This window comes from Rhodamnia argentea, chromosome 5 (assembly GCF_020921035.1).
Source record: "Rhodamnia argentea isolate NSW1041297 chromosome 5, ASM2092103v1, whole genome shotgun sequence".
Taxonomy (NCBI): domain Eukaryota; kingdom Viridiplantae; phylum Streptophyta; class Magnoliopsida; order Myrtales; family Myrtaceae; genus Rhodamnia; species Rhodamnia argentea.
In genome coordinates, this window is record NC_063154.1 from 8539783 (window position 1) to 8565876 (window position 26094).

At 41.4% G+C, this 26094-nt stretch overlaps 2 protein-coding genes across 2 annotated transcripts in view; both read right to left on the reverse strand.

Moving 5' to 3' along the window:
- The window catches only part of LOC115739986 (loganic acid O-methyltransferase-like), a 222458-nt gene that overhangs the window by 22983 nt on the left and 173381 nt on the right, over nucleotides 1-26094 (reverse strand). The window lies entirely within an intron of this gene.
- Nucleotides 6410-18474, reverse strand: LOC115739999 (nuclear pore complex protein NUP155). The gene is made up of 13 exons (XM_030673334.2): nucleotides 18107-18474; nucleotides 17405-17574; nucleotides 16132-16258; nucleotides 15629-15891; nucleotides 13820-15488; nucleotides 13501-13713; nucleotides 12929-13176; nucleotides 12422-12836; nucleotides 12058-12263; nucleotides 10544-10886; nucleotides 8974-9192; nucleotides 8475-8800; nucleotides 6410-6648 (listed from the first exon to the last, which is right to left on the reverse strand). The coding sequence occupies exons 1-13, from the start codon at nucleotides 18263-18265 to the stop codon at nucleotides 6531-6533; spliced, it is 4476 nt and encodes a 1491-aa protein (XP_030529194.1). The 5' UTR covers nucleotides 18266-18474; the 3' UTR covers nucleotides 6410-6530.

Here is a 26094-nt window from a genome sequence, read left to right on the forward strand (position 1 = left end):
CGGACCCGGAGCTTTACCCAAAGGTAGTGAAAACATAATAAGCCGAATTTCAGCTTCAGAAACAAGTCGGGATAGGAATCGTACCTGTTCTTCCTCAAGAGTGCATCCAATAACAGCTCGCAGTCCCTGGAGAGAAGGCCGAGAGGGGGAGGCGGTCGGTGTAAAAAGTCTTTCAAAATGAGAGACAAATAGTTGCTGCATCAAGTTAAGATCCGTGACAAGTTGCCCCGAGTCATCCACAAGCGACAGAACTACGTTCCAAAGGTGCCCTTGATTGACCGAATGGTGAAAATACCTTGTATTCGTGTCCCCTTCCTTAAGCCATTGAATACGTGATTTTTGTTTATAGAAGCCTTCCTCCCGAAGACGAAGGTCGGAGAATGCACGCAGTTGGTCTCTCTATTGGGCAGCCAGTACCTAGTTAAAAGGATCCCGTTCTCGGGCATCCCGAGTACTGGAAAGTGCAGCTCCGGCATTGGCCATACGTATCGAGATGTCAAAGAAAGCATCCCCGTTGAGCCGCTTGAGCCGGACTTTGAGCAACTTGAGTTTTCGAGTAAGGATAAACAGGGGAGTCCCGTGAACCCGAGTAGTCCACACCCGAGTGACCAGATCCATGAAGGAGGGATGGGACATCCAAAAGTTGAAAAACTTGAAGGGTCTTCTATAGTTCCCGGGAGCCGTAATCTTAATAATAATAGGAGAGTGGTCCGAGACCCCGGGGACCAAGAAGGAAGCCTCCGAATAAGAGAAATCATGACACCACCGAGCATTAATAAGAGCCCGATCAATCTTCCTTTGCTTACGCGCATGAGCCGAGGAATTTGATCATGTAAATCTGTGGCCAACATAACGAAGGTCCTCCAATCCAGCCTGTGTAATACACTCACCGAGTTCATTAAAAGTGGGAAGCCATACATTCGAACTGTCGACTCTATCCGAAGGGTCCTTAAAGGCATTGAAGTCACCTGCTACAAGTCATGGAGAGGATGCAAGAGAGGAGCTGGTCTGGACGAGATCGGCCCACGGTGGCCGCCTAGACACGAAGGTGTGTTCAGCATAAATAACCGAGAGAAAACATGCCTTGTTGATATCCAGCAGACGTAGGTGTCCATGGATAACCCGAGCTGATGAGGTTGAGACAACAAAATCTGCATAACACGGGTTCCACCCTACCCAAATTCTCCCTCTAGGGGAGTGCTCATAATTTGCAACCCATTTCCAGTTGGGCACCGGACTTGTACTTAAGGTAGCAAACAAAGGCAATGATACCTTGGTCTCAATAATGCCAATGCAACAGAGATTGTTAACATAAATCAGATTGCTGATCTCCGCTTGTTTCAAGGGGTTTACTAGTCTCCTAATATTCCAAACTCCTATATACATATGTACAAAGAAGGGGATATAGTTACCATTTTTTCTTGCCACCTCGCTTCTTTTTTCCGGAAGTCGGCTTGGCAAACTTAGTTATCATGGGGCTACTATCAGAGCTGAACTCCGGAGAAGTGTTTACCGCAGGGGGCAGATGAGATTTTGTTTGCTTAGCCGAAGGCGTCTCTGTCCCAAATGGAATATTACCAGTCTTTTGCACACCTAGGGGGGCTCGCGGGACTTCAACTTCATCCTCACTCCCAATAAGGCTCGCCTCCTCTTCCGCATCATCCTCTGAGTTAGATGAACCCAATGGGACTAAATGTGCAGCCTGGGGCTGCTTAAGGGGGACATTTAGCAATGATGTAGGATCGATCGAGGGCCTTGAATCCAAGGTTGTAGCATCTCCTCGTGGCCGGACGTAAGACCGGCCTACTTCAGAGGTATAAACAGCAACCCCTTGGGATATCAAACGTCCCTTTTTTTTCACCATTTTCCTCCACCGCTCAACTGGTTGGGGTGGCATAGAAGTTAATGGATCAGCTCGTGGGGCAGGAGGGGCCACATCACATTCAGCGGGGACCACTATCTCCGCTTGAGGAATCACCACAAGTTCAGGGGGGGCAACAGCAGGGGGCATTGGTGCCCAAATGTCCCGCAAGCTACACATGCTTTAGGCTTCCATTCATAGTCAACCTTTATGATTCGGAATTCACCATTCAACAACACCTCCACAAACTCTTTAAGATGTTGATTGGCCTTTATCTCTACAAAAACTCAAGCATAAGTGATCATCTTCATGTTTTCTGTCCTTTGATCAACATATAACGGCTTGCCAATCACACTAGCCAGAGAACTAATTCCCGGGGCAAACCACAGCGCGAATGGAATGTTTCTCGGTCGAATCCATACCGGCACAGACTCATGGTTGTCACGCTTGAGTTCTAAAAGGGGGTGCCATTGTTGGAGAAATAGTGGGACACGTGCAACCGTCGTCGGGCCACTATCTACTATTTTTCTTTGGAATACTAGATCCGGTATGTGAAAGCAGAAGAAACCAACCTCATTAGCCATGACTTCCAAGAGATGAGACCCCCAATACTCCTTAGTAACCAATTCAACAAGCTTAAATGGAAGGCGTTTACCAACCAAGTACCCCACCAAGCACTCACTCCATTTCGGGTCCGTAGCCTCTAGAATTTCATCCATCAAAGTGGCCACAATTCTATTTTCGACATGTGAAGGGGGTATATAGGTTAGAGCATACCCTTTAGTTGCCACTTTTGCAATAGCAGCCCACGATCGTTGCATCATGCGCGAGCCATCGGCCGCATCTTATCTTTGGGGTTTTGGTGGTTTTGAGCCACCTCTGCTATGACTCCTCCCTCGTCCGGGACGAGGGGGCTTAGAGATTGCGGCATGAGTCGTGGTAGCCTCGACATTGTCGGTGTTAAGTGCCTTTCCTTTCGTTGCACCGGAAGATTTCTCTTTAACAGGAACTTCGAGCACCCCCAAGCTTGCTCCGTGAACATCCAAATCTCGACGGGCCCCAGCAGAAGGCGGGATTGCATCAAGACTTCCCGATGTTTGAGGACGTGCCAAAGCAATTGTTTGCTGCAGGGGAAAGGTTCCCCTGCTCACGGACTTTACCGAGAGATCGGCCATTAGAAAACCTACCTCAAATCCGCCATTGAAGCCGAGGGGGTTCTCTTCCCCAGCATCCTAACGGTGAGGATGGAGAAGGATCTCAAGCGACTCAAGACACCGAGTTTCAGGTTGATCCGACGGTTGAGTCGCCGGAATCAGCCGGGCACCAGCACGGGTGAACCGGGACAGACGGGGCAAAGGCGAGAGAGAGGGGAGAGCTCGCATGAACAGTACTCGCGCGAATTACAATAACTTTTTTTTTTGTTCACTTGAGTGCCACAAATTTAAAAAAATGATCACTTAAATGCCATTGCCAATTTTCACCGCTGGAAATCTTACGTGGACACAAGAGCAATTTTTTTTGAATTTTTTTTGAATTTTTTAATATACACATGGATTTTTATTTTATTTTTTTAGTTATTTTGAATTTTTTGTTTTGTTTTGTTTTTTTCGTTTTCCCCCTCTTGGTCGACTAGCCCGGGGACAAGGGCCGCCTCGCCCTCGACTCGGGGAGCCACAATGGCCGTCGCAGTCCCGATGGCCACAGGTGAGGGCGCAAATGCCCTTGCAGATCTGAGCGAGGGCCCTTGCCCACCGACAAAGCGACGGCCCTTGCCAAGTCCGGGTGAGGGCCTCCTCGGCCATGGCCAGCAAGGTCTCGAGGGCCCTCGCCTAGATCTAGTGAGGGCATGCCTCACCCACCGTTGCCGAGGCCGTGACGGCTTGACAACCGTCGCCTAGGGCCATCGCAGTCCCCTAGCAAAGGGCGAGGCAGCCCTCACCCCTAGGTAGCTAGCTATGGAAAAAATTCAAGTTTTTTTTTTTTTTAGAAAACATCAATATAAATAAAAATAAAAAATTCCATAAAATATTTACAAAATATAAATAATAAAAAAAAATCCGTGTCACTAAAAATAAAAAGTCCACGTAAGATGATTTGTCGGAAATAACACTCAAGTGAACGATTTTGCTCCAATATGGCACTTAAGTGAACGAAAAAAAAGTTGTGGCACTCAAGTGAACATTGTATAAAAGTTAAAACACTCCCAGTATACTTATCCCTAATCCGGCACTTACTAGACGTCGCACTTCTCAGCTTCACTATTTCAACACTTCCGCACCATCTAGTTTCAAAACGTCTAGACCCCGTTGGATTCCCCATCTTCAAACTTGGAAAATTCGGCCGCAAATCATCGAGAATCTCTGCACAAACTTGTTCTTACCCAACTTAACTCTCAATCACTCGCCACTTGCGTTCAAGTCCGCTACAATGGTCCGCTCAAAAGATTGGGATTTTCTGGAAAACTGATGATGATGATGATGATGATGATGATGATGATGATGATAAAGGAGATTGTCTCTTATTGTTCTCCTTCATTTGATTGTGGGGCAAGTGTCGAAATTTTGCATTTCTTGTTCTTTTTGTTTATGCCATTAGAAATTGCATGTAGGGAAATGAACTACTTTTGCATGATAATCGTGTATATTTGTTTACTGTCCGTCTATTCACAATCATAATCGGAGAAATGAAGAACTTGTCTGAATGAAGCTAAGCATCTAGAGTAAGCACACTTCTCTTTCCAAGCATTTCTTACCTCTTTCCAAGAGACTCAAAAGTAATATCAAATTCGAAACTTTCTGTCAAGAGATGTCATAAAAAGTTCTTGCTTACAATAAGACGAAGTTACCTTTGAGCCAAAAAGAAAGGGGGAATTATCTAACAGAAAGGCATCTTCGTCCGTGAGACACATTTATCCTGAACTTCCAAATGTTCTATAAAAGGACCAACTTTCACCTGTGAATAACCGACTCCAACTTTTGACCTCGATATTCGCCCGTGGGACAAATTTATATTTATATTTATGTTTTCTTTTATTTTTCTTTTGTTTTCTTTCATTCTTTCTCCACCAGTCGCCGGGCCTCGAGGATGGCCTCAGGTGATTGCCAGCCAAAATTGGACGGATTGATTACATTGAAAAATTGTCAAGTTTATGACTCAATTGACACAATTGAAAAGTTCATAATTGAATTGGGACAGGTACAATAGGCTTAGGACTTTTTTGTACTTTTTCCCAATTTTGTTATCAATAAAAGTTGGTAAATGAACTAAAACAAGAGTTGATAGTTTTCGGTAAGACTTAATGACACTAACAAGTTTGTAAAGCTAGCAAATTTACAATTTGATACTCGCAGAACTTATTGACAAGTAAGTGCAAAATAAGTGGTGCTTCCATAGAATTCTGGGAAACAAATTCAATAAATTGCCGGGTAAAATATACAGGTTTTGAAATTTATCAACAGCTTTAAGGAATCACGAGCACAAAATAGTGTTCCATAATTTTATGAAGAAACGCTAAAAACCTTCTGAAATTTATTCAATTTCCTATAACTGCTATGATCGTATTGATCACCTTCCAACAGCGTTGATTTTTTTTTCCCAGTCTTTGATAGTAAATTACGATTGTTTCCAAGTACGAGGATGAAGTTACTGTAAAGCTTTATTAGAAGTAGGGTGTTGCTCAAGAAATGTTCAATCTGTATACCGAGAAAAGTATGGAAAGATTTATTTCTGAAGAACACTGGCAATACACAAAATCCAACTTATACAAATATAAGATTGACCCTTTTCTTTTCAGCTAAAATCGACATAATCAATCATCAAATCCACACGACCCAATAGTTGAGGGGGGGGGGGGGTGAGGACACTAGTATCATAGGTACAAGATCAACTTCCGTGCACAGAAAAAAAAATATCATCAAATGCAGCAACCCAAAAATAAAAAATCATCAGATGCCAACTCTTTTTAGCATTATACTGTACATGAAAGTAAACATCCTGTCACATCCATATGGCTACTTATAGCCTTCCATCATTTTTTAGAATTAGCTTGTAAGTAAGAAATTCTTAAACTTAGCAATATGTATATTGTTCAGTATAAGGACGGTCTCGTGCGATAACGTGTACACAGAAAGTTCATTCTCAACGTGGAAAGCCACAGCAGTCTCAAGTGAATATTGACCTCCCTTGAAGGTGAAGTAATCTTTGCTTACGATTTGCCTGTTTGTGCTATTGGTGTTCCATAGATTCACAAGTCCCTCTCAAGCATAAAGCGACATTAAGAAGAAGGCGCGCACGAAGCGTTGAACTCCACGCATCACAGATTACATCTCATGCTGCACATAAGTTTGTGGAAAAAAGCGAGTGACGGAGTCAAGTATGACTGGCCATAAAAAGAGGAGAGATCGGAAACTCCATCGATGGGCCCATGTAACTGCAATGCCGCCTCCCTGGGACAAGGGGGCATTTTGGATGAACTCTTTCACTGATCAAATGGAAGAAAGCCATACAGAAATCATTCCGCACATGTTCCAGAAGTACGCTCTCTAGCTCTCAGACAAAGCTACACACGGTGAGGATTTTATTGGGATCGTTAGCTTGCAACAATAAGATTACAATTACACCTTGACAAACGGGCAGAAAACTAATTCCTACAAGACAGACAACAAAGCAATCAAAGCCGATCAAAGGAAAAGGGTCTCATGAGAGATTCTTCCAGTTCTCGGAAACCTTGGTAAACCGGTTCCGTTTGGCTCTGTGGAAGGGCTAACCTCCGAACTTCAGTCATGTACCTGTTTTTATGACATTACCAGTAAAAACATCAGAACACTTACTAACTGTGAAATCACGAGAGAGAGAGAGAGAGAGAGAGAGAGAGAGAGAGAATAAGGAAAAACGTTGGAAGATGAACTTCTTGGGTTGATATAAATTATTTCAGTAAGTGTCAAAAGACAAATCTCATCTTTTTAGGATGGTCTCTGACAGTGTCGCGTCCTATTATATTCACATGAGCCATCAAGCTTTTTACTTTCTTTTTCGGGGGTGGGGAGATAGGTTTCAACTCATCTATTTCAACTTTCCTAGGCGAACTCCAATTCTGAACACCATATCTTGATTTGAATTTGAAATTCATTAACGCTCATTGCTCTCCATTCCACAAACCCACTCAGGCCACGTCTTCCAATCTTTAAACTTCCCCAATATCACAGCGAAAAAAAGAAAAATTCACCCCCCCCCAACTTCCTCATCTGCCTTCTCCTCGCTTCAAGTACCTAAAATCCACCATCAAGCACAACTAACAACTGCTTTGCCTCATTTTACTCCAAACACAGCTCTTTCTTAGTCACAAGTAGAACAGGCAACGGGAATGAAGTTTAAAAATTCCCTCATTGCACTATAACATAAAAAGGTGAATCATAATCTATGTGATAGACAAATTACTTCTTTCCCCTTTGTTTTGCTAAACTACATTTTTCCCCTTAAAAGTGCAGGAAGCCAAAGTTTCAGTTTAACATTCATGTCATGAAATTGAATAGCTTAAGTTTTGAAAGAATCTATCTGACCCTCCAACATTCGATCAAATTCTTCAGCTTCAACTACACACCCAAAATGTTAGTTGCAATTTAATAGCTGAAGTATGAAAAGTGCAATGCCCAGTCAAGGACAATGCACAGGTATGAAGAAAGACCAAGACAAAGTTAAACCTCGAGAATTATATTGAACGTCCCATTTAAATAACCATTTCAATCTTGGAACTCATCTAACACATGAAGCAATTAAATTGCCAGTTCACCAATAACCAACTTTCCTAGCTATTGCGGCTCTATCTCTTTAATCCATAAAGATAAGAAAGGTGCCGTAGCGAGCAAACACATTGTTCCGACGGTTTTTGTTTCAAACACTATGTTGAAGTCTTAAACATCGTTTGGTAATCCGAGTTAGAAGGAAAATTTGTGAAAGAGAAGACAAAGGAAATGGAAGGAAAAGAAGTAAATTGAAAATATAATTCCCTTCTCTTGTTTGGTCGTGCATTGAAGGGAATTGATGTGGAGAGAAACAAAGTGATTTGACTAAAATAGGCTTTGTTTTGTTCACATTTGCAAATAAAGATAAAGATAGTTTTGGGGAAAAAAAAGTTTAGAAGTAGAAGTTCCTTACATATCCTCCAACTTTTGGGAAAAAATGGAATTTGGGCCTAAGGGGTATTAGTTAATTACAATTTCCACATTTCCCTCCTAATTTATAAACCAAACAAGAGAGAAGTCTCCCTTAGGTATAATCTCCCTTCAATTCCTAACAGGCCCCCACAAAAAAAGTTAGAACTAGGACCAGGACTGTTAGGGGAAGGAACGGGTCGACAGGAGTACAAGAAGCATAAAGTATGAAGAAACCATCTGCACAGATTGAGCAATAGTTCTATGATAATACATGTGCAACAGCTACATATGAAGTTCAACAAGAGGTGTCAAGGTATGGTAACATGACAGTTTCTCTCTTACTTTAAACTTTCTAATGATATTACAAGCTGAAATTTAATCACCTCCTAGACTGGCATTTCAAGTACTTCCGTAATGGATTTCATTTATGAAATTAGTGGAAGTAAAAAACAAAGGCTAACCTGTTAGCAGCATTAGCAATCTTATCTCGAACCCCCTGGTTTGTTACCGCTGTCTGCTCAAATGAGTGAGAGCCCATAATTAATGACGCTCCCGTGACACTTGTATTCATTCTTTGTGCAAATGTAGACACTACCCATTCACGAAGCACTGCCAATACTGATCGAAGAAGCCTTAACCTGAGGCTAGGTGATGGTAAAATAGCTCCACTTGAGAGCAATTGATCATATGTGTTTAAAACAGGCTCAGTGGAACCCTTGCAAGCAGCGAGAAGAGCCCTTGCGACATCTTCATCCCCGACAGGTTCAACTCCTGAATTCAATCTCTCCTGTACAAAAAGAGTACAATCACATAAAGGGAGCAAAACAAGATCAATTCCATCAACCCTCCTCTCTCCATTCCTACGTAAAAGAGTCCAAATATAGGTGGTTTCATAAGGAGGTAAAACATCAAAGGTACACATGACTAAATTCAAGCTGTCCAAGTAATGAGTAAACTAACCAACGCAGCCTTCTCAAGGTGGATACAGAGAGTGTCCAAAGGTAAAACAGCTCCATCTCCAGGGTATATGTGAGAACCAACCCTCTTCAGCACCGAACAAGCTTCAGCAATTCCACCACGTGATATGGCTTGATCAATTAATCTGGCCCAGGTTTCTCTTACAATGCTGCTATCAGGATCGCCGGAATAGTTTGCGAAGTACAACATCTCTAGACAAACCTGTGAACCAGGCAGGTCAATTGCCCGAAGCATTCAATTTAGGGTTGATTGTAAAACCAACATCTCTGATTCTCTATTCATCTAATGAGAAAATGAATTTGCACACAAACAAGTTTGCATAGGAGGTGCCGAGAAAGTGTACCCACTCTAAAGCAATTCCGAGATTCAGATGACACAAGCATTTTGATAATTCATCAAATTACTCCTCTAAAGTCAATGAAATTTCAGTGGGTTGAACAGTTTGGTTCTTCGGACTGGTTTAAGAGCTAGTGGAATGAAGTCTTGCCAATTCAGAAAACTACATTCAACAAAGCTGCTTAGGCAATTTCCTGATTATTCATTAACAGTAAACGGCCATGGGTGATTAATTCATGCGGATTTGAGAAATTAACTTTATGCAACCTCCTTTTCTTCCCGCCCATGCTTGCAAGGAGAGAGATCATTTGCCAAATTTTGCTCTGCCCTCTTGAGCTAAAACTTTACAGGGTCAATCCAATCATCCTACCAAGGGAACGCTTCCCCCAATTCTTCCATAGAAGGAAACAAAACCTTTAATCTCAATAAAGCTCTCTTGCCAGCCTCAAGTGGGTCAGTCACTCTCCTAAACCCATACATTTAACTAATAAACTTGCAAAATTATATAAAACAGCCCAAATAGTAAATCCAGATTGGCATCTTCACACTTGCATCCAATAGTTTAATGTTACCAGGCAGATTTGCCACTCAATAAAACCATGTCCTGGAACCCACCCTCTGTCCGTCTCAAAAGATAAATAACTGAATTAATTGAAACACATGAGATTCTGGACATAAACCGCTGATCATGGGAGAACAGAGGAGATTCTCACTAATTCTAGTCTAAGAAACAGAGTTTGTCAAAGCATTGATCATGGGTTAAGAAGATTGACAGGTGAATTGGGACAGAGGACTTCATTTCCTCATGATCAATCAATTGAATTATTTGTGGAAACATATCAATTGGTATTCTGACTTCACTGGAGCCTCCGGTAGCACAGTGAGACAGCTGAGATAATTAATAACTAGCCTTACCTACCAACACAAAGGGCAAGCAAATAAAAGCACTCAATGCAGCCAACTCAATAGTGTGCCCTATGAAATATTAAATCATGGACAAAATTCATCTACTCAAATTTGACATGAAAGAGATAGGAGCTCTTCACCACTTTAAAACCTGCATTCAGCAGAAGCGCCCACCTCTAAATCGATTGCATGAGTAATGTACGCATGCTCAGTGATGATAGAGAGAACTAGTAGATCATCTTCATTGACTATACTGCAACTGTTTCTAATGAAATTGGATCAATAAGAAAATACATTAAGAAAGGTGTACCTCCCAAAGCTCAAATGGAACTGCATATTCATTGTAAAGCTCCGTTATGCTCTTCAAATCTAATGACAACTCTCTGGCCTTCTCTCGTGCAGCTTTCAAGCAAGTAGTGTCCTCGGTCATGCCATCATCATCTGGGGCAGAATCAGACATGCCTTGTGAACATTCTAACCTGGAAGCTCTAGCCTCAAGTTCCTCCTTAATCTTTATTTGAAATCGGAGAACTGCGAGTTTCCCCTCAAGCAAATCTAGCAGTCCACTGTCAAAGGTCTGGTTTGAACCTGGCAGGCCATCATTTGCACTTGCATTCTTCGCCTGTAAAACTGCATTGCTGAGGTACTGAAACCTGAGTGGACAAATCAGGAGAAAAGATTAGTAAAGAATACAATGCATGGCTGCTAATAGGTACAATCAATAAAACTCTATCTCAATGCTGAAATGCAGATGGCAAGGAAAAAAAAAAGCTAAATGAAGGCCGCTTCAGGTGAACTGTCCAGGTAAATCACAAATACAAAAATATCAGTTGTATAAGAAATTGGAGAGCATCTTAGCTTGATCAATCTATGGTGCTTGAAACCAAGAGGTCCCAGCTTCTATTGCAGGTAAGTATTGGCAAAATTGCAGATTGCCCCCTGAACTTTTTCTTTAGTTTCATTCCGCCTGCCTCTAGTTAGACTTGTGTCAGATCCCACAAAGTTCTTTTTCTTTTATGCAGGGATCACCTGGCAGCCCTCCATGGAGATTCTTCATGTTCACCTTTATTATTAATTTCCGTGACCTTAATGTGCTTGGTCCGAGTTTACGAGCAAAAAATTTGCCATTTTGACAATATTACAATGGGTCACAGGCAAGGGGCAACCCTATAGGTACTGTTTAAGTTCTACAATGAGTAACAAGTCCAATGCCACTTTCTTGAATTGGTTGGACAGAATTGTTTTGGAAAGTGACCGTCTAAACCTCTATTATGAGCATAACCACACTTTGCATCCCAAGTTTCCACGCAGCACGTTTTACATTCTTAAGTGTTGGGCTTTGAAAACCCTCAGATTCACTTATTTAAAGAGTATACCCTGTAGACCATTAGGAGAATTATCTTATTTACATTTGTGCCAAGCTTTAACCATACTATGTCTGCACTAGGTAATTGCAGAGCAGCATTCTACTTATGACCTATAATATCCTTAAAAAGGAATGTTACTTAGGCTCTATTTGTTTCACAGAAAATGAATAAATTAAAAATATTTTCCTAAAAATGATTACTTGTATCTCTCAAAATAATTAGTCATTAAAAATGTTTTCAATACCGACAACAATTTATGTCTAAACATTTTTGGGAACGATATAAAAAAATTTCGTTCATTCCTTTTTTTAAGTATTACAAGCAATTGTTTTAGGAAAATGTTTTCCACATCTTTAATTTTCCTCAAAATAAAGCACCCTTAGGATACATTCATCTCAGTTTTCTGCTTCCTTGCAGCTTGAAAGAACCAAATAGAAGAATTCACATTAAAAGTAACCTTTGCTCTAGAGTCGGAGCATCCCCTGCAATGTTTGATCGCCTCTCAGCCAGTCTAAGCAAGACATGAGCTGCAAGCACATGCTGCCTCTTTGAGACATAATACCGGGCAAGCAGATCAAAATACTTTGCCTGATTACTTTGGATAGCTCCACCAAGTTGACCTGATGGAGAAGTAGCAGACAATACCCCAGAAACAGCTCGAACCTTCCAAATAGACAGTAGACAGCATAAATTAAGAAAAAGAAAAGAAAAGAGAACCAAAAAGTTCCATGCACTATGTGCAGATTTCATGCAGAAGGAAGATGAACTCCATTTTCGTTTGAATGATCAAGGAAGAAAAAGAGATCAAGGAAAAGGATTACCTCTTGGATAGTTTGCCGGCCTGCACTCTGAAGAAAAGGTACCAAATCTGGGCCTCCATATTCCAACAATTCATTTTCCAGGCCCAAATTGATCATAGCACGGTACAGGCACTCATGAAATAATCGATCAGGTGACTGAACTCCAAGTTGAACAATTTGGCAGATATATCTCTTCCGAGAAGCCTGATCAAGGACTGACCGTGCAGCAACAGGCTTAACAGGAGAACCGAATTCTCTGTGTGAAGCCTCGCCTTTCAGAGAACGCAAGGCACTGATAATAATCTCATAGCATTGCTCCCGCTTAGCAAGTGCATGTTCACGAACTGCTACATCAACTTGGTCATTCATAGCATCACCAGCAGGATCGAGCGCTTGTGCCTTCGCTAAAGGCAAACGTACCACAGCTTCATAAAATCTGTATTGCATATCATGTTATGTTTGTATATTTGAAGGTTTTAACAACAACTACAAAAAATTAAAAGACTGTCGTAAGGTTACAAAGTTAACCTTAAGTCCTCAAATCTTTTACAGACAGTTTGCAAATCAGCAGATTCTGGAACTTTACTCAAGAAATTGAAGGCTTCCCTTGCAAGATTAACCCTCTCCTCAATGTCTGAAGTTGCAGCAGCTCTCTCAAGACATTCCACAGCCAAGAAAAACTTGTAATCGGACTCTTTGAAGTAACTTGGACAACCCTCGCGCAATCTGGCACTAATGTCATCCACTGTTCCCCTACCATCTGGACCAGTATAATTCTGGATACACGAGTTACATTCAATTCAGAGTGGAGTCTAGCATGCAGAGCCATCGTAATAACAAAATGGAAGATGTTAAAGCCCTAGGGCACTTGTTGAGCGTTGTTGAATAGGCTGTGGAAATGTAATATTACCAACATGATGTAACTTTCTTAAAGTGTGACATTTCAATTTTCAAGGCGTCTCGAAAAGTGTTATTTCCACCTTCGGTTAACTTAACCAGTGCCCTAGGGACACTTTATAATTAGATAAGAAAGACAATTTACAAAAGAAAGTGCAAAAGAAGAAAAGATCTTCATTTTAAGCAATATAATCACCCATTACCTCCATTAGAACAGATATAAGCCTTGTGGCAATGTGGTCACCCTCCTCAGAGCAAACCAGTTGATGGAAGGTTAGCTGAACCAAGGATTGCTGAGAAGTAGCATCAAAACCCTGAACCAAGCGTGTTAAATGATGCTGTGAAAGAAGCTGGAGCAAAAATAACGCTTCACTAGATCTGAGAAGCAACTGCCTGATGCATTCCATTGCTCGCACCTGCGTTATCATACAAAGAAGATGAAAAGGCGATAAACTAAAAGAGCACTGCAATAAGGAAAAGCTGATCTAACTATTACAGTTTTCTTGGGCAAACTCAACCAACCTCCATAGCAGCCAACTCTGCAGGACTATAAGGTAGCCGTTGCCTTTTATTGTCTGCCCCACTACCATTAGAATCAACATTCCGGGAGTAAGAACCAAATAAGTTTCTCATAAGACTCCTATCACCGACCCCTGAATCTGGATGTGTCCCATACAAGATAGAGCCTGTCCAGTCTCCTAGACCAGCCACACATCCGTATAGTCCCCTCCTCTGATCCCTTCTGGACCTCAGAAATTTCTCTAATGAACGCAGCTTGTTTTCAAGAATTTGCATAGCCCCAAAGGAGAGTCGGCAGACAATTACACCACTTTCCGACAGCACATCAGCAGAGGAACCTAAGCCTCCTTTCTTAATCATGACAGGGAGCTCCCACACCGGATACAACAACCTTGATGAGCACAAGCAAAGCCCTTCATGGGCACCAGAAAATACGGGCTCGGCCTCTTGTACAACCTGCCCCATGCTAAATCCCCCACTGGCACTTCTTGTATTGGATAATCCACCAGTACCTTCAAGCTGTGGTACTCCCACAAGTCTTGGATCCTCAAAAGACTCGGCAGCCTTCTCAGCAACAGCATTGCTGATAATACTTTCAGAATCAACTATCCTGCTGGCTAGCATCAGACACATTGCAGCTGCCTCACCAGCTCCAAATCGATTGCAGAAGTCATCCAAAACAGATCTCGGAGTGCTGGACTCAAACAACCTTCTCAATATGTCCACAGGCCTGTTAAAAACAACTTCCATCAAGCCCATTGTGCTGAATACAACAACTTTTCTCCTAGGCAATATGTGTTGTATTGCAAGGTCACTTCTTGCCCAAAGTTTCCCAGATATCTTTTCTGAGGACTCCCCCGAATTTTCAATCCTACAAAACTCAAGTTCTGAATACAGTGACTGAACTGTGGCTGCAATATCTGGTGGAGGTAGAACATCTGCCACAGAAAGCATTCGACCTTCAATGGGTAGGGAAGAAACAGATTCCCGTAATGCACGAGAACTTCTTACACTTGTTCCTAATGCACCTGAAGATGATTGTGTGCTTGAATCCTTGCTCACAATAAGAAGAGAAGAGACAGTGGGTGATGATGAATCAGAAAGGACAAGAGTTCCCGTGGAATAGTAGGCAGATTCAACCTTCAGTGAGAGATCCTCACTTGGAGATCTTGCTGAGAGAGATATGTTTCCAAAGGAAAGGCCACCGCTGACCCCCAAAGGAGGAGAAGGTCTAGATGTTACTACTTTTAAGCAGCTTGGCTTATAATGGCTCGCTTCAAATCCACCCAGCCCACCGACACTACCTGTGTTTCCATTAGATGACGAAGTTGAAAGGTACATTCTTCTTCCATCTGATAATACTGCGACGAGGTGTAGCCACTTTGATTCAACTGTTGATAAAGGTGAAATGCAAACTATTGAGGGCTTTCCTGGTCGAGTTGGGGCTCGCTGAGTTGTTGATTGTCTAGCTCCATAATGTGCATCTCTCTGATTAATAAGATTTCTTTCTTCTGTAACTTTCTTCAAAGGCCCATCTCCATTTGACAATAGAACAAAAACCTGAACTTTCATTTCTTCCGTCCGTGCATACAGAATTTGTCTTTCATTATCGAAAACCATTTCTACAATAGGATCAACTGCTGCAAACTTAAACACATTTGGAACCACCCACCTGAAAAGGAGAAACCGGTTCTCAAATCTACGAACAAGCAAAAGAATCGCAAGAACACTAGATAATTTCAAATTGACAGGCAAATTAATTATCTAACCAACGTTAAGAATTATCAATAACAGACAAATATGCAGTAATACCTTGAAATAACGGTACCTAAACCAGCAGTAACGCAAACCTTTCGACAACGTTTGTGCCAGCCAGAACCAGTGGTGTATAGAAGTTCATAAATGTGTCCATCACGGCCAGCCAGGAAAATACGACCTTTCTCGGTACAGGTGATCCACGTCATGGTGACTCCATCAGATGGAATTGTATATTCTGGCAGCAGCTGTAGCGAGACCTCAGAATATGGATCGGTGCCATCAGCTCCTCTAGAGCTACATACTCCAACAAGAATCAACTGACAGAAAATTGAAGCTCATAAGAGATTATAAATTTGCACACTAAAAGAATAGATCACAACTATGGTGACTAAACACGTATAGAAATCCTAATAAATGAGAGACCCGTAAAAGTAATGAAGTTTGAGTTCAAGATAGGGCACAGAAAATTACACATAAAAAATCCTTTCGTGAAAATTTCACCTGACAAAGAAATGACATCTCTACTAGCAGAAGCCAAACGTAGAAATTTAAATTACCTCAAGTGGTGTCGCTAAAATCAAGAGATACTGGATGGCCTCAATAAAGATGCCAGGCTTGGATTTACAGAGGCCAACAGCACATATAGCTTGCTCCTCAACATTGAATTCAGGACACTGACCATCCCTAAACATGAGAGAAGGAGAAGAGGCTGAAAATTATCAAAGGGTAATCAAAACAATAAGCCTTCTGAAAAGCCTTTCAGAATCTCATAAGGACCATGACGCTCACAAGCAACTAACATTATATTCCAGTGCCATCCCTTGCATGCAGGCCATTGCCAGATGAGAATTTTGCATATCTAAGGGGATCATTTAGTTAAAGCATTCTGTTCATCGTGCCATCAAAGGCAAATGATGTGTCATTTAACCAGCAAATCTATCAATAAAAAGAAGGGAACAAAGCACGAGTACAGCTTCACATATTTGGAGGTTTGTAGAAACACAAACAGCAATATATTTTTGTGATGCAATGATTAATACAAGGACTTCGTTTTCTCTGCAAAATAATAGCACAATCAACTTTCCTCAACTTTGTCTTAGCATGGCAGAAAAACATCCGTTGAATTTATGCTTTGTGTAATTATCTCATCAATTAAGTGACTTTCCTATTTAAATTAGCCAATTTTCACACCCTGACATGGTGTAATATTACTGAGAACTATTCCCTCCCCAAATATTGATAGTTTCACGAAATAAGGAAAGCAGCCAATCTTTTTCCCGAAGCATGTAGCTTTTTTGCACTTCTTCCGAGGTTTTCATGGTCACCGCTTTAGTTGTACTTGTAGCCCAAGATCACATGTTTTATTGAAGCGTAGGCAAATCTAGGTATTCTGAGAAAGAAAGACCCAAATTAAAAGACATGGTTAAATTGCAACATCGTGTTCGTGTATGAAGGACCAGAAATAAAAGCAGCCATATATTCTCCCTTCATGAGTTGCACATGGTCTTGGCTGATTTTCCAGAATGAATAAAATCGAGTATTTTCCTATGAATATGTTTGGGCCTATCTGCAGCAATACCTTAAAAAAACCATCTATGATGACCCCATTTTTCATACATGAAATTGAACAAATCAATACATAAAAGAGATGAAAGATTAACGGCCTACAGTTGACATCCTTGTACGTGGTTAAACTCGCAATCAGCTGACTGAGTGGAGATAACAAAAAATAATAATAATAATAACTAATAGAAGAACATCTCAAAGGAACAAAAAGCTTGCAGATGTTAAAGTGAAGGAGCCTGAAGCCGAACGATATTGTGTACCCACCACCGATCAAACCGCCAAAGAAACAAAGAATTATCGACTGATGCCCATGCCCTACGTATTTCTGGAAATATTCCACATAAAGCTGTTCCTTCCCCACCAGCAGCATTATATCTTTCAATGAGTACAGAAGGTAACTCCCAGGTCTCCAATACCTCTACCAAAGGAGGCCACTGCAATAAAAATGCAAAACATCATCCATGCCTAGGCAAAAAGAAAGTGCATGTCTAACCCGTCTAAGAGGAAACTTGTAATTCCTCTGTACCTTGATTATTCATTCAATAAACTTTGTCGTCCTTAACAATATAACATATTTCAAAAGGCAAATCATAACCACCGAAAAAGAGAACAGCGCCACTAATAACAACAGAGGAGCCAATACATCGACCCATGGCTATCTAAATGCATGAAATAAAATCTGCAAGCATTCAAAAGCAGCTCAGAGTCAACAAGATTTATTGCAAGAGTACAATTACACAGAGAACCTCCTTGGGATAAGGAAAACGATACATGGCCAAAATTGACCCAGTTTTCAAGAGTGGGCAACTTCAAATCACTGCCCCAATCCCTCCAAAATTGGCACTTTCACGAGAGCTACTCTCCGGTTAGCTTTCTCCACACCAGTTCGCCCGGACCAACTCTTGGACCATCAACAATCCTACAACTTCTCTACGCCAATTTCGAGACTGGTAAACACGCACGTACCTCCCTGGGGTGGGTCGAATAAGGATGGCTGGCGTATCTGGAGGCCTCGAGAGCTTCCTCGAGGTCGATGTGAGACGCGGCCTCGCGGCCGATGCGGTCGCTCAGGACGATCCCCGCATTGGTGACGTCCCGCATCACAACCTCTTCTTCCCCCGACATCCTGTAGCGGGGGGTGGTCGTTCGACGCAGCACCGACGGAAAAGAACCGAGACTGAGACGCACCGCAGGTAACCCGGCAGCTCTAGAAACCCTCAAGTCTCTCTCTTTCTCTCCCTTTCAACAATGGCGGAAATAGTTGGAAGAAAGTTGATTTCAGAGAGAGAGAGAGAGAGTTTGAATAGGGTTTTTGGGAGGGCTTTGATTTGGGGGGAGTTAAAAGGGGTTTAGTGGGTGGCGGGCAAATATTTGGTAGTTAACCTTTCCTTTTTGAAAAACGGGCGGATTTCTGTTTTTTTTCTTTTTCTTTTGCAATCGAGTCCATTTATTGGACAAGAATTCAACTCGATACCCATGTAAATTTAGAGGTATTAAGTGGGTGAGTCGGGTCGGATTTGGATCGGATCGAATATAGCCCAACTCATATTGATCCATTTAATCCATTTTGACTCCTATTCATGTAATGAAAATTCAATAATTCATACCCGATCCAATTCGCACTCGATCCATATCCAACCCAACTCATATTGACAGCTCTTGCCATTCTCTGCCGCCACTCTTACCCGCCCGCCCATCCCTTGCCACCATTGCCCGCCAGCCCACGCCCTACCGCCACCGCCACTGCCGGCCCGCCCGCCGTGCACGTCTTGCAATGTCCTCACCGATGAGCTCGAGTACTCACGAGCCTTCGAGCACTTCAATAGTGACGAAGACGGGAAGATGTCTAGCGATGAGCTCAACGCTTACTTCACATCCATCGGCGAGTCCTTACCCCACCACGAAGCTCAGAAGGCGATTGCCGACTTCGACCCGGATGCCGACAGCCTGCTCGAGTTCGAAGACTTCGTCCGCATGGTGGAGCAAGACAGTGGCGAGAGCGACCATGAGGCCGGGACTTTTAAGCCCAATATACAAAAAAAAACAAAAAAAAAACATGCACTTTGATCCATTTTCACAGGAGACTCTACGACCCTTCATGGTCTCGCCATCAGTTTGAAGTCGTCATGCGTTGGAATTCATGGAAATCGACCACTCCATCCCCGTCGAGATCAAAAGCACGGATCATTCGCGCACACGCTCTTCATACGAATGCTCTCTCTCCCCAAGCCTCAGACAACACGTGTTGGAGTCCCCGAGCCGTTATGCCCCCACGGCCTTCGCCAGCCTCGAAAATCTCGAACACCCTTTCGAAATCCCCGTCGCTCTCGCCACTGTCTTGCTCCACCGTGCGAATGAAGTCCTCCAACTAGAGCAGGCCGTCGCCGTCCGGGTCAAAGTCGACAATCGCCCTTCGAGCTTCGTGGTGGGGTAAGGACTCGCCGATGGACGCGAAGTAAACGCTGAGCTCCTCTCTGGACATCTTCCCCGTCTCCGTTGCGGCCAAAGCGCTCGAAGGCTCGTGAGTACTTGTGCTAATCGGTGAGGACATCATGAGACGTGTTCGACGGAGCATGAGGACACCGTGAGAAGTGTTCGGCAGTGGCGGTGGGCGTTGGTGGCACGTGACGGTGGTGGACGGGCAGCGGCGGCGGGCTGCGGTGGGCAATGGAGGTGGCCAGTGGGTGGTAGCGGGCGGGCTGTGGCGGCGGCGATGGCGATGGCGACGAAGGGCTTGGAAAGCTATAACACATGGGTCAAAAATGGATTGAACTAAAATCCATAAAAATCCATATTTGCATAGGCTAGATCCATATTTAACTCATTTTTTACTTTTGGTGAATCCATATATGACCCAAGTATATAAATATGAGTTAAAAAGTGGGTCAATGACCCATATTGACACCTCTATGTAATTTTTACATAAAATATTTTGAACTGAATTGCCTTTTCTTTTGGGGTGTGAGATATAGTTCTCGTTCATTAAGATAAATGATGAGCATACATAGATGCGGATTCAGAATAAATCAGAGCCAGAGGGCTTGAAGGGGTTAAATTGAACGTATACCAAAAGTTTGAGGATCACATTGAATAAATTGAAAGTTTCGGAGCAACATTACATATTGAACTAAAGTTAAGAACATCGATTTGAGCCGCAGTCAGCTCCACGACAGTTTGCGGAAAGCCTTCCACAAGAACACCGGAGCTATCGCGGCACACACATGCTATGGCTCGTTCGTTTGTCCCTTCCAGATAAGCTCCATCGATGTATAGTTTCTGGACGCCCATGTTTTGGCTGTGTTCCAAACTCGATCTGAAGATCATCTGAGCTCGGTTCTTTCAGGACCGGATGAGACCATAACTTCGACGTCGAAGGGCAAAGCAGAAGAACATGTTCTTTCATCTCGAGTTGCAGATTGCAGAGAAAAAGTTAATTTCGGATGTTGTGGGGTGATTATTTAAGCAAGCTTTATTAAAAATTATGAGGTTCTTACAATCCAATTCGTCACTATCTTTTTTTACTTTCAGCGTATCCCATTTCCTCAAATATGTACCCGCTTGTTTGTCATTATTTATTCACCAGAAATTACCAATCTTCTGCTCAATTGCACAAGAAATAGCTATTGAAATCTTGAAGTAGGCATAGATGCCGATGGTAGTTGGTTTGTAAAACAAACGAAAAATATGCTTTGTCCCACTTTACTCGTTTATAGTTAGATTGTTTGTTCAATTAACGAAAGGTTATAAGTGTCTATATGTTCAATTGGCGAATATCTTTTATTGAACGATCATTACAACCTTTGAAAGATCGTATATGTTCAAACATTTCTCTATAAATTACTAGATGTTTATGTTTATTTGATAACTTCAACTCGTAATTTTCGTTTCTTTCCAAATGAAAAATGCAGCCTTTGTTTCCGATTGTTTCCATTTAAGAATTTTTGAAAAAGTATTAGAATTGCTGTATAATATTATCACTCAAGATTTTGTTGTATTTTCGAGGATTTTTTCTAGTAAACATTAGTAATGTCGTGAGGTAAATAATTTCTTAAATAAAGTAAATTCATATCTTAAAGTCTAATTTCATTTCTTCCTATTCGACAACCAAATTTTTCAACAATTTTAAGGAACTATTCGCTCGTGATATTATCTTTAGATAACACATCTGTGGTGGACAACATTATGGACCGCATGGATTGCCCATGGGCTAGTAATTTAGTAGTTAAGGACTGCAAAAGTTTATTGGCCTAACTGGGTAATGTTAAGATCATTTATGAGCCCAGGGAATCTAATCAAGCTGCGGACTGGATCGCTAGAGCTCATAGAGATGGTTCCCTTCCTCCTAATTGGTTATCTAAATCTCCCCGCTCTTTATGGTTGATTTTATTTCTTGATTTCGATAAATCATGTAACCCAAGTTCTGTTTAGTAATGAAAGTTCTGTTATTTCGACCATAAAAAAAAAGGAACTATTTGTTCAACATTAGATACCTAGTCAATCAAAGTGATGAATCAAGATATGGTGAAATTGGACCGATTTGATGGAAACAATTTCACTAGCTGGAAAGACAAGATGGTGTTCCTCCTCACAACCTTGAAGATTTCCCATGTTCTGGATCCCTATTTGATGCCCATAGAGGATCTTGAGCCTTCCATTGAAGAAGGACAACCAAGTGCATAAGATGTTAAAAGGGTCAACAAGGAGAGGAAGAAGATGAATTGCTCTATCGATGGCATATTATGAATATAATGTTCAATCAATTGTATGACTTGTTTACTGAGATGAAGTCTACCAGAGAAATTTGAAGTGCACTTGAATTCAAATACACATCGGAGTAGCAAGGTAGGAACAAATATTCGATTGTAAAGTATTATGATTTCGAATTTGTTTATACTAAGCCCTTGTTAGAGCAAGTCTATGAATTGCAAGTGCTTGATAAAATTCATGCCCTCAAGATAGATATTTCGAAATCATTTTAAGTTGGAGCAATTATTGCAAAATTGCCTCCAAGTTGGAAAGATTATGAAAAAAGCATGTTGCATAAGTCGGATAACATTACTTTGAAGCACATTTGAAACATCCTCGAATAGAGGAAAAGTCACGTTTACGTGACAATTTTGTTTGGTATGGTACCTAAGAGAATGCTGTGGAGGGAAATGGATTTCAATCCAAAAATCACCGAAACTTGAAATGCAAGAGAAAGTAGAATTTTAAGATGCTCAGGAAAAAAAAAAGGGTTTTTGCTTTGTTTGTGGCAAAGAGGGTTATTATGCAAAGGAGTGTAGGCATCACAAGAGCACAACCAAGAACAAGAATGGGCTGTTTGTGGGAAATGGTTATGTTAATGATGGCATGTATACATTAATTATTAATAATCAAAACGCATCTTTATCTTCTACTTACATTGTTGATTCTCTTAATTTATGGAACATTAGATTAATGCGTTTAAATTTTTGCTATTTACATTAATAAACTTTAATGGCCAATTTAATAAATGTGATCTGTCATAAGTAGTGAGTGCCATTTGGGCCCGTGGGCCCGGAACCGGCCCGTTGACCGGCCCGGAACCGGCCCGGAACCGGCCCGTTGACCGGGCCCACGGTTCCGGAAACGCGGGAACCGGCCCGGAACCGGCGGTTCCGGGCCGGTTCCAAAAAAAAAAAAAAAAAAAAAGGTGGTGGGCCCGGGGCAGAGCCGTTGGGCTCTCCGCCCGGCCCCCCTCCCCCCCGCGCCCGCTTTGGGCCGTTGCTTTTCATTTTTTAAAAAAAAATAATAAAAAAAAAAAATGATTCTTGCCTATAAATACATATGCTTCCCCTTTCATTTTTGTCACAAATTCTCCGAACAATCTCTCGAATTCTCTCTGAAATCCTCTCAAATCGCTCAAATTCTCCCAATTCTCTCAATCCCGATCAATTCTCTCAAAAAATGGCAAGTGGAAGCAGAAATGCTGACAAGGGCAAGATGGCTATGGGAGATTCCGACTATCCCTTTCATGAATACGATCCTCGTGAGTATGCAAGTTGGGAAGACGACGACGATAATATCAACTATGTCCCGATTCCGAACGTCGAGCACATCCCAACACAAGAAAGTCTTCATCCTCCCACCGGTGTCGAAGAAACGTCAACGGCAAATGAGCCGGAACGGAAGGGCCGAGATAATACATCGGACTTGTGGCTACACTTCGACAAGGTACGTGATGAAGTCGAAGGTAAGTATAATGTAAAATGTAAATATTGTTCGCAAACTTATAAATTCACGAAAGGAGACGGCTACGGAACATTCCGTCGGTATTTGACGAAAAAACATCCAACGCAAGCGGGGATCGACAATACGCAACAACAAATTTCCGGGTACGCCACTTCTAAGCCTCATCCTTTATTTCGTTTCACTGAAGCACTTTATAAACAAACATTAGGTGAATATGTTGCCCTTGATCATGCTCCGTTTAATACTGGTGAAAATTTTAATATGAAATATTTGATAAATACTGCGTTGGTTCGCATAGCGCCAACTATTCCAAAAAATACTCTTAAACGCGAAGTTTTTCATCTTTATAAAAAAGGAAAAAAATCTTTAGCAAAATTTTTTGCGGAATTCAATGGACGTGTGCATATAGGTAGCGATATTTGGAGTGATCCTTGGCAAATTCATTGTTATATGGGTGTCACGTGTCATTGGATAGATGACAATTGGATGATTCAAAAAAGACTTATTGCATTCCGAGTTTTTGATGAAAGCCATTCGGCTCATAATATTTATAGAATAATTAGGCAAGTTTTAGAAGAATATAATTTAATAAATAAAGTATTTTCAATTGGTTTTGATAATGCCGCCGCAAATACCGCTTCTATTCCCGAATTAGAAAATATTTGCAAACCCACTTTTGGCGGACAATTTTTTCACATTAGATGTGCTTGTCATGTTTTAAATTTATGTGTACAAAATGGTTTACGAACTCTTGACACTTCTCTCGCCCCAATAAAAAGTGCAATTAAATTTTTATGGAGTCGTCCCCAATGTATGAAATCATGGGGAAAATTTTGTAAACAAAATGGGAGAAGGCCAAGAAGATTTCCAAAAGATATTCCGACTCGTTGGAATTCTACGTACGAGTTGCTTCGGCAAACTTTTGAATATAAAGATTTATTATGTATGTTTATTTCACAAAATATTCCCGAAATTACTTTACTTCCTCAACATTGGGACGTTTGCAAGAAAATTTTAGATATTTTGAAAATTTTTAATGATGCTACTAAGACTTTATCTGGTATTTATTATCCTACAACGCATTTATTTTTAATAGAGTGTGTTAATATTAGTAGTGTTTTTAGTGAATATGAAAAAGATACCGAATTAGGTCAAACTATTTTAGTAATGCGAGAAAAATGGTTGCATTATTATTTGCAAATTCCTCTTGTCTATTTAGTTGGTATTGTTTTTGATCCACGTATTAAATTAGACGGTTTACAAGATTATTTGAATGTGTATTATCATGATTGTTTACATTTGGATGATTCAATAGATATTTTAAATATATTAGGACATGTTAAAGAATCTATAGTAGCATTATATGGAGAATTTTGTAGTAGATATGGTTTAAGTGATTCTGGATCTTTACAATCTACCGCCTCACGTAGCGAAGGTGGTAGTTCACTTAGTAGAGGGTATAATATGCTTAAGAGTAGGCAAAAAAACAAAAAGGGGCAACAGGTAATATTTCTGAATTAGAAAAATATTTAACCACTCAATTTGAGTTTCGTGATGCGAACATAGTATGATTTCGAAATCCTGAAGTGGTGGAAGAGTCACCAAATCGAGTATCCAGTTCTCGCCCTCATCGCTCGTCAAATATTAGCAACCCCTTCTTCAACGGTTGCGGTTGAACAAGCATTTAGTTCGGAGGATTAATTTTGGACTCTCGCCGTTCAAGATTAAGCCCGGACTCTGTGGAAGCTCAAGCTTGTGTCGGCGATTGGACGAGGGCGAAATATCGACACCAAGAGTTAGATCGTGAACACGAATTTTTTAGCGATGATGTTGGAGATACCACCGCCACGGGTACCACAACGGGTAGCAACGATTAACGATGAGGTAAGTTGGGGTTCTCAAAGGTAAAAAGAACTACATGGGCTTTGATTCTTCTATCCCCAAGAAGATATGTAGGTCGCTTAATGATAATTCATTAAGTTCAAGCCCATTCCTTCTTTTTTTTTTTTTCCCATATTTTATTACAATGTACAATTTAATTGTATTTTATAATTTATAATTTATTATATTTATTTTATTATTTATTATTTTAAAAATTATTATTAAAAATGAATCGGAATGAACCGGCGGTTCCGAACCGGAACCGCCGGTTCCGAAGCGGAACCGGAACCGGCTCGGAACCGCCGGTTCCGGTTCGGAACCGGAACCGCCATTTTTCACGGCCGGTTCCGATTCCAGCTTTTCGTGGAACCGGAACCGCCGGTTCCTGAACCGGAACCGGCGGTTCCACCGAACCGGCCGCGTCTAGTCATAAGGCTAAATTGACAAAGAAGCAATTTTCTAGTGTTAAGAGAAATTCGAATTTATTGAAACAAAGTCCACTTCATGCTCTTATTTGAAAAAAATAAAAACGCTTCAAGCTCTTATTAGAAATTTTCCTTTTTAAAAACTTAAGGCAACCCACATAATCAAATATGAGTTAAAATATGGATTGTAGACCCATTTTGCCGCCTTTATGAATCACTAAGGACAAAGCACGACTATGGACAAGTGGTCACCTAGATTTATGGACAAGGGCATCACTGAGGACAAAGAACCTCTGCGAATGAACTGTCGTCCATGGCCGACCGCCACCATCATCTGGCGCCCAACCACCGCCTTCCATATATGGCTTAAACAAATTCTACATCATTGCTTTAAATTCCACAAATTTCAATAAATAAATGCATGCCACATCAGCT